The 10000-nt window shown below is 41.1% G+C and overlaps 1 protein-coding gene across 4 annotated transcripts in view; it reads left to right on the top strand.

Annotated features, from left to right (window-relative positions):
- The window catches only part of LOC115216697, a 223727-nt gene that overhangs the window by 75658 nt on the left and 138069 nt on the right, over nucleotides 1-10000 (top strand). For all 4 annotated transcript variants that reach the window (XM_036506329.1, XM_029786224.2, XM_029786227.2 and 1 more), the window contains exon 5: nucleotides 9313-9363. In XM_036506329.1, the coding sequence (XP_036362222.1) occupies nucleotides 9313-9363 (51 nt within the window). The remainder of the gene's footprint in view (nucleotides 1-9312; nucleotides 9364-10000) is intronic.

Here is a 10000-nt window from a genome sequence, read left to right as displayed (position 1 = left end):
CTGCACTGCAAAATGTGGGAGTAGTTAGGAATCTAAATCGAAGGGGACAGACACTCACACAACTACAGTTTTATATATATAGATTGGTGCAGATTGTGAAGAACTGTCCAGCTTATATCACCTTGGAAAGTGGATGTAATTTAGTGTTGATAACGATGATAATGGTGACACATACAGGCACACACACACACACACACACATATACATACATATGCATGCATATATCTATAAAGTACAAACCATACATACAGACATGCATGCATATAATCCAGTGGACAAGAAGATAAATATAATTTCAAGATCACAGCTGTTACACTAGGAAGATATTTAAAAAAAAACCTTTAAATTTCTTTCTTGTCCCACCCTCACTCTCTCTATCTCACTCACACCTATCCTACTTTTCCTCCGCCGTATCTCTCCCCACCCTTTCTCTAGTAGTTATTAACACACAAATGTTGCTGTGCTAACAATGTCTTATCTTTTACATGCAATGTGTTTCATCTCCTAATAGCCATATACTATTTTGAATCATAGTAGTGTCAGCATATGGCAATAGTCCCATAGGGACTTAGCAGAAGACTTCAACCTCATGTTTTGTATATTTAGAGGTTGGTAAGTATGGTTGAAACCACTTCCTTCGAAAGTGTATCATCATCATCATCATTGTTTAACGTCCGTTTTCCATGCTAGCATGGGTTGGACGGTTCAACTGGGGTCTGGGAAGCCAGGAGGCTGCACCAGGCTCCAGTCTGATCTGGCAGTGTTTCTGCAGCTGGATGCCCTTCCTAACGCCAACCACTCCGTGAGTGTAGTGGGTGCTTTTTACGTGCCACCGGCACAGGTGCCAGGGGAGGCTGGCAAACGGCCACGATCAGTTGGTGCTTTTTATGTGCCACCGGCATGGAAGCCAGTCAAGGTGGCACTGGCATCAACCACATACGGATGGTGCTTTTTACGTGCCAGGGGAGGCTGGCAAACAGCCATGATCGGTTGGTGCTTTTTATGTACCACCGGCATGGAAGCCATCAAAGGTGGCGCTGGCATCAACCACGTACGGATCGTGCTTTTTAGGTGCCAGGGGAGGCTGGCAACGGCCACGATTGGTTGGTGGTTTTTACGTGCCACTGATACGGGTGAATTTGAATGGCTGGATATCAAAGAAAATTATTCATTTTATAATCCAGTTCCTGCTTCCTTTGGTAGGCCACACCACATTGCGATATCTATTTACTACCATGCAGACTAGGCCATTGACAGTTAAATGTCTTAGTCATAGACACAATAAAGTGAACTATACCACATTGTGGCACTTATTTACAGTTAGGTAGACTGAGCCTTTGAGACTTATACTCAATACAGTGCTGGTAAAAGTGTCAGTGACTACGGATCCCTGTTTATCTGATATCCAATCTGGTTCTTATGAAGCTGTTGAATCTTCCTAGACTCACACTCCAGTGAGATGTCCACTTGAGTATGAGACATCACACAGTAGACCATGTAATCAACTGAATATGACCTCTTTTAAAATGGAAGACACAGTGTCACTGGGAGTATCTATGTCACTCTCTAACAAAATAGGTTGAACAAAATCTGCCAATATTTGTGAAAGAGAAGTAGAGAGAGGAAGAAGTAGAGACAGAGAGAAGGGAGAGAGAAGTCGATAAAGAGAGAGGGGGAGAGAAAGATAGATAGAAAGATAGATTAGAATTGTTTTCATGTGCATAGAATGAATGTCTTAAACCTATTTACTTGCTTGTTGTGTAAACTTGGATAGCACTGACTGAGCAGTCCTATGATCAAAGCTGTTCCAAATGTGACCATCATGTTCGGCTCTCAAGCATGCACACATGTATACCATGACTCATACACTGTTCACTTTCCTGTCTTTTGTACATAATTCTATGTACTGTACATGCACCTTTGATGAGTTGTAGTGTACCTGAGCACTATACACAATAACTTTGTGATTAATATTATTATTATTATTATATGATGATGATGATGATGATGATATATCAAGCACTACATCACTGTATGATCTGATATATCCTTCCTTTTCAAATCTTTTGGTTCTGATTTGAAAGAAATTTGACTGCTCTTTTTAGCTGTTTAAGTAACCACGCACAAACCCTCTTTCTACCTTGTATAAAGACCAAATCCATCGATGGTCATCGCCAAGTGTCTATTTTAGTAAAGTGTCTGATTTTAGTAAAGGTAGATAACTCTGTTTGGGATTTATTTTTTTATCCCTTAGATCTCTGCAGACTGACTGAGCTTTATGTCAACAAAGGAAGTACTAATTTGCTCAAATGACAAGTGAAATATAACACACACACACACGCACACACACACGCACGCACGCACGCACACACACACACACACACACACACACGACGGGCTTCTTCCAGTTTCTGTCTGCCAAATCCACTCACAAGGCTTTGGTCAGCCTGAGGCTATAGTAGAAGACACTTGCCCAAGGTGCCACGCAGTGGGACTGAACCTGGAACCATGTGGTTGGTAAGCAAGCTACTTACCACACAGCCATTCCTACGCCTAGTTTAACCTTTACATACATATATATGTTTCTTTATTACCCACAAGGAGCTAAACATAGAGGGGACAAACAAGGACAGACAAACGGATTAAGTCGATTATATCGATCCCAGTGCATAACTGGTACTTATTTAATCTACCCCGAAAGGATGAAAGGCAAAGTCGACCTCGGCGGAATTTGAACTCAGAACGTAACGGCAGACGAAATACGGCTATGCATTTCGCCCGGCGTGCTAACGATTCTGCCAGCTCGCCGCCTTCTACATACATATATATGTGTACACACACACACACAATGTTCTGCACAGTTCCCATCCATCATGTTCACTTCCAAGCCTTTGGTCAGTCTGTGGCTATAGTACAGACCACTTGCTTAAGTTGTTGCCGTGTAAAACTGACCCTGAAGCCATACAGTTGCAAAGCAGTCTTTATATTACAATTACAGTAGATGACCAGTCATGGTCGCACCTCTATTCTTTACTCTTTTACTTGTTTCAGTCATTTGACTGTGGCCATGCTGGAGCACCGCCTTTAATCGAGCAACTCGACCTCCAGACTTATTCTTTTGTAAGTCCAGTACTTATTCTATCGGTCTCTTTTGCCGAACTGCTAAGTTACGGGGACATAAACACACCAGCATCGGTTGTCAAGCAATCCTAGGGGGGCAAACACAGACACACAAACACACACATGCATATATATATATACATATATATACGACAGGCTTCTTTCAGTTTCCGTCTACCAAATCCACTCACAAGGCTTTGGTCAGCCCGAGGCTATAGTAGAAGACACTTGCCCAAGGTGCCACGCAGTGGGACTGAACCCGGAACCATGTGGTTGGTAAACAAGCTACTTACCACACAGCCACTCCTGCACCTACCATAATTAATAATTTAGAGAGTCACATGTGACTAAGGTATTATGATGTCAATCTGTCAGTCAAAAGCCTGATGGTTTGTCACCTGTGTCGATTGACTCATTATGTCCTGCGTTAAAAACACTTCCCTCTCACTGCGTCAATCCCATCTAGCTAGATGTAGATACATACCACAGAGCAATACAGTTCATTGCTGTTGACAGCTGTATCATTATATAACTGACATATCTCATTAGTCATCTGAACCGAAGTAAAGTCCTATTGCAGGTAAATTTTGTCTAAGATATTAAGCATTGTTCACTTATGAAGCAACAATCTCCTTGACTACTCCACATTGGCGAAGTTGCTGTAATCTGTTTCATATACAGAATGCTTTCGAGAGGTATTCTCTTTGTTTATCTATCTTTCTGTTTGTTTGGCTGTCTGTCTGTCTGTCTGTCTGTCTGTCTGTCTGTCTATTTATCTTTCTACGTATCTTTCTATTTACCTGTTTATCTTTCTACCTATCTCTCTGTGTATCTATCTATCTATCTATCTATCTATCTATCTACCTACCTATCTGTCTGTTTGCCTTTTTGTCTGTCTATCTGTCTGTCTATCTGTCTCTCTATCTATCTCTCTGTTTGTCTATCTGCCTATCAATCTATCTGTTTATCTGTCTGTCTGTCAGTCTATCCAGCTACTTGTCTGTTGGTCACTGTCTGTCAAACTTTCTGCCTGTTCGTTTAACTGTCTGTCTGTCTGTCTATCTATCTATCTATCTATCTATCTATCTACCTACTTATCTATCTATCTATCTATCTATCTATCTATCTATCTATCTATCTATCTATCTATCTATCTATCTATCTACCTACTTATCTATCTATCTATCTATCTATCTACCTACTTATCTATCTATCTATCTATCTATCTATCTATCTATCTATCTATCTATCTATCTATCTATCTATCTATCTATCTACCTACTTATCTATCTATCTATCTATCTATCTATCTATCTATCTACCTACTTATCTATCTATCTATCTATCTATCTATCTATCTATCTATCTATCTATCTATCTATCTATCTATCTATCTACCTACTTATCTATCTATCTATCTATCTATCTATCTATCTATCTATCTATCTATCTATCTTTCTATCTACCTACTTATCTATCTATCTATCTATCTATCTATCTATCTATCTATCTATCTATCTATCTATCTATCTATCTATCTATTTATCTATCTATTTATCTACCTACCTACTCCTTGTCTATCTGTCTTTCTACCTATTTGCATATCAATCTTATCTGTCTATGTATGTATCTCTTTATTTCTATCTTTCTACCTATCTATCTGTCTGTCTGTCCTACCTAGTTGTCTGCCTGTCTATCTATCTCCCTATCTGTCTGTCTATCTGTCCTTCCTTCCCTCAACGCAACCACACATATATTTGTTACAATCACTTATTTCAGACAGAGATCGTTGCCATACTGGAGCACAATCATATATATATATTATTAGTGGAGGCGCAATGGCCCAGTGGTTAGGGCAGCGGACTCGCGGTCGTAGGATCGCGGTTTCGATTCCCAGACCGGGCATTGTGAGTGTTTATTGAGCGAAAACACCTAAAGCTTCACAAGGCTCCTGCAGGGGGGGGGGGTGTACTATTTCACCACAGCTTTCTCTCACTCTTTCTTCCTGTTTCTGTTGTACCTGTATTTCAAAGGGCCAGCCTTGTCACACTCTGTGTCACGCTGAATCTCCTCGAGAACTACGTTAAGGGTACACGTGTCTGTGGAATGCTCAGCCACTTGCATGTTAATTCCATGAGCAAGCTGTTCCGTTGATCGTATCAGCTGGGACCCTCATCGTCGTAACCGACGGAGTGCTCCTATATATATTATTTACAAATTTCTTCTTGCATTTGCCTCTTCTCTACAGATATAATTTGTAGAAAATCATTCTCAAATTTTCTTAAAACAATTGTTTAGCTCAGATGTATTGTAGTTTACCTTGTGGATATAAGGATCTCGCTCTCTCTCTCTCCCCTTGTCTATCTGTCTTCGGATGAAGAAAAAAGGTCAAAGGCTGCCTGTGGGACTAGAACCCACATTTGGTTCAAACAATATATGTGTACGATGATGGATTCTCTTCATCATCATCATCATCGTTTAATGTCCGTTTTCTGCGCTAGCACGAGTTGGATGGTTCGACTGTGGTCTGGCAAGCCAGGAGGCTGCATCAGGCCCAGTCAGATCTGGCAGTGTTTCTACGGCTGGATGCCCTTCCTAACGCCAACCACTCCGTGAGTGTAGTGGGTGCTTTTTACGTGCTTTTTACTTGTAGTGAACGACAAATGAGAGTTAAGTAAAATAAAGTGTTAATCATGTCTGTGGACACAAATGTGTCTCTTGAGGCCTGCTGGTACCTTACAAGCCTTTTGGAAAATGGAACAAGTTGAGAACTCAGTTTGATTGAGTGTTTGTAGAGGATTCACTCTGTTTTCTTGAGTTGATGGCAAGATCTACTTTGCTTTGTGCCGCAAAACCACAATGATAGGTAAGGTTTCCGTCTAGAGGAGCAGCATATGTAGACAGAGTTATAATCCAAGCTGTGCCTTCTTAGTGCACATCTGCTTATTCCAGTTATCCAAAATTGTACAAAGATGTTTTAATTGTGTGAGGTATGCATAGGAGCTGAAAAATACTGGAAAATAGCTTTAGTAGAGTAATTACATATCAAAATAGGGGATTGGAAAAAATAATACCAAAACGTAATACCATAAATAATACCAAAAAATTTTTCCCCTCTCCTATTTATATATAATATATATCATGTGATCATGTGACCGACCAGTCCATCAGATGTAGTTACACATCGCCGGTCACAATGCGTTCGCATTGTTTTAGTCTTCGAATGACGCCACCCCGCTGGCTAAGCGAGCAGGCCAACAGAAGAAAGAGTGGTGAAAGAGTACAGCAGGGATCACCACCCCCTGCCGGAGACTCGTGGAGCTTTTAGGTGTTTTTGCTCAATAAACACTCACAACGCCCGGTCTGGGAATCGAAACCGCGATCCTACGACCGCAAGTCCGCTGCCCTAACCACTGGGCCATTGCGCCTCCACACACACACCACCACACACCACACACACACACAACAACATATATATATATATATATATATATATATATATATATATATATACATATATATATATATATATATATACATATATACGAGGGGCGTTCAATAGTAATGCCCCTGACCCACTTCCCATTGCAGTAGAACAACGAAACTTGGCACAGTTATTAGTCTTTTTCTACATAGGAACCACTCAGAGTTACACATTTCTCCCATCGTTTGATGCAACTCTGGAGACCGTTTTTGTAGAAAACCCCAGCTTGGTCCTCCAACCATGACGTGACTTCAGAAATCAAGGCTGCATCATCTGGGAAACGCTTTCCTTTCAAAAACAACTTCATGGCTGGGAAGAGGTGAAAATCAGAGGGTGCAAGGTCAGGAGAGTAGGGGGATGGGGGAGGAGTTCATAGCCGCATGCCTGTGCTTCTGATCTGGCGACACGCGAGTTGTAGACGGAGCGTTGTCCTGCAGGAGGAGGATGCCTTGTGTGATCTTGCCCCGCCTCTTGATTTTGATAGCTTCTCTTAATTTCCTCAAAAGTGAAGCATAATAGGCTCCTGTAATTGTGGTACCCTTTGCCAGGAAATCTGTCATCACTACTCCGTCCTGGTCCCAGAAGACTGTGAGCATGACTTGCCAGCGGAGGGCTGCACCTTTGCCTTCTTTGGAGGAGGTGAGTCACGGTGCTTCCACTGCATTGACTGGGCTTTGGTCTCTGGATCATAGTGATGGACCCAGGTTTCATCCTGTGTAATCAGTCTTTTGAAAAATTTTGACTCATCTTCTTGGCACATCTCCAAATTCATCCTCGAGCACTCGATGCGTTCTTGCTTCTGGAAAGGTGTGAGCAACCTGGGAATCCATCTTGCAGACACCTTTTGCATATGCAAATGGTAATGAATGATAGTTTCCACAGACCCGGTACTAAACTTGACCTCATGGGCTATTTGGCGAATAGTTATGCGTCGATCTTCCAAAATGGCAGCCTCAACTTGACGGACAGATGCCTCATCAATGGCAGAAGGGGGGGTGACCAGATCTGGGAGCTGTTTCCACAGAGTTCCAACCATGTTTGAATTCACGATGCCAGCGTTTTACAAGGTCATATGATGGGGCATCATCACCATAAGTTACTTTCATTTCATCAAAAGTCTCCCGTGGTGTGCGTCCTTTCAAATACAAAAACCGGATCACTGCTCGACACTCAACAGGCTCCATTTCACACTTGACTCAGTTCAAACACCTGTATATCAGAAACCACAATTAGTTCAGAGCTGTAATTTGCCACTTAATCTATAGAGATATACATAATTGCACATGTAAATTTTCAGCTAGATCAAACAACTGCAAGTGGGTCAGAGGCATTACTTATTGAACGCTCCTCGTACATATATATATCTAATGAGTGTGTGTGCTATCATAACTAGATTGTTACCCATCATATAGTGGGTAACTTTGGAAGTATACTTTCGCCATAATGGATATTATCAGAAAATGTGGGACATATACAATAATTACAATTTAACTTTTACCAAATTTCTTGGGGCTCATACAAAATGATGAAATGAATACCAATTTTCAAAAGAAAAAAATATTTATTACTGATATTAAATAAAACAAATTACTCATTTGTATAACTTTTACCATAACTACTCTGCCATTTCTTCCTCCTCCTCCTCTGCTTCCCCCCTTCTCTGTTGACAGTTCTTTCTCTCTCACTTTGTGTGTGAGTGTAGTGTTCTTTTACTCATTACCTGCCACCAAGCCTAATATGTCCACTTATCCCGTGCCTCTTATGATATATATATATATATATATATATATATATGTAGGTGCAATGGCCCAGTGGTTAGAGCAGCAGACTCGTGGTCGTAGGATCGCGGTTTCGATTCCCAGACCGGGCATTGTGAGTGTTTATTGAGCGAAAACACCTAAAGCTTCACAAGGCTCCTGCAGGGGGGGGGGGGTGAACCATGCTGTACTATTTCACCACAGCTTTCTCTCACTCTTTCTTCCTGTTTCTGTTGTACCTGTATTTCAAAGGGCCAGCCTTGTCACACTCTGTGTCACGCTGAATCTCCTCGAGAACTACGTTAAGGGTACACGTGTCTGTGGAATGCTCAGCCACTTGCATGTTAATTCCATGAGCAAGCTGTTCCGTTGATCGTATCAGCTGGGACCCTCATCGTCGTAACCGACGGAGTGCTCCTATATATATTATTTACAAATTTCTTCTTGCATTTGCCTCTTCTCTACAGATATAATTTGTAGAAAATCATTCTCAAATTTTCTTAAAACAATTGTTTAGCTCAGATGTATTGTAGTTTACCTTGTGGATATAAGGATCTCGCTCTCTCTCTCTCCCCTTGTCTATCTGTCTTTGGATGAAGAAAAAAGGGCCAGCCTTGTCACACTCTGTGTCACGCTGAATCTCCCCGAGAACTACGTTAAGGGTACACGTATCTGTGGAATGCTCAGCCACTTGCACGTTAATTCCATGAGCAAGCTGTTCCATTGATCGTATCAGCTGGGACCCTCATCGTCGTAACCAACGGAGTGCTCCTAAAAAACAATAACAGAGAGTCTCTCTCTGTATCTCTCCCTTACTCTCTCTCCCTCTCTTTGTATGTGTTGTAATACAAGATTGAAGAAATGAATCTATCAGCCAACCAACCAACCAACCAACCAATAACTATTTCTATCAGCTATCATTATTATAAAGGTTTATCTTTTATGTTTCAGAGAACCAAGTTACAGGGACCACTTTGGTGGAAGGAAACTTACATTTTCTTGGTAATATATTTTACATATTTTTGTTTTTATTTATATTCTTTACTGAATTCTTTGAATTCAAATTTTATTTTGTAGTTGTTTATAGCATTTGCTATAACCGCTTGCAACATTATAGCATAGAATGTTACTTTACTATGTCTATAGCTGTGTCTATGATATTCTCTTTACTCTTTTACCCTTTTACTTGTTTCAGTCATTTGACTGCGGCCATGCTGGAGCACCGCCTTTAATCGAGCAACTCGACCCTGGGACTTATTCTTTTGTAAGCCCAGTACTTATTCTATCGGTCTCTTTTGCCGAACCGCTAAGTAACGGGGACATAAACACATCAGCATCGGTTTTCAAGCAATTCTAGGGGGACAAACACAGACACACAAACATATACACGCATATACATATATATATATACATATATACAATGGGCTTCTTTCAGTTTCCGTCTACCAAATCCACTCACAAGGCTTTGGTCGGCCCGAGGCTATAGTAGAAGACATTTGCCCGAGGTGCCACGCAGTGGGACTGAACCCGGAACCATGTGGTTGGTAAACAAGCTACTTACCACACAGCCAGTTAATATCTGTCTCTTGTATTTATGTTTACATAACATCTGTTAACAGGGACACTGTTTAAACCTGTT

The sequence above is a fragment of the Octopus sinensis genome, linkage group LG10 (genome assembly GCF_006345805.1).
Source record: "Octopus sinensis linkage group LG10, ASM634580v1, whole genome shotgun sequence".
Taxonomy (NCBI): domain Eukaryota; kingdom Metazoa; phylum Mollusca; class Cephalopoda; order Octopoda; family Octopodidae; genus Octopus; species Octopus sinensis.
The sequence above is the reverse complement of the archived record's forward strand: the minus strand, read 5'-3'. Positions and strand labels throughout refer to the sequence as shown.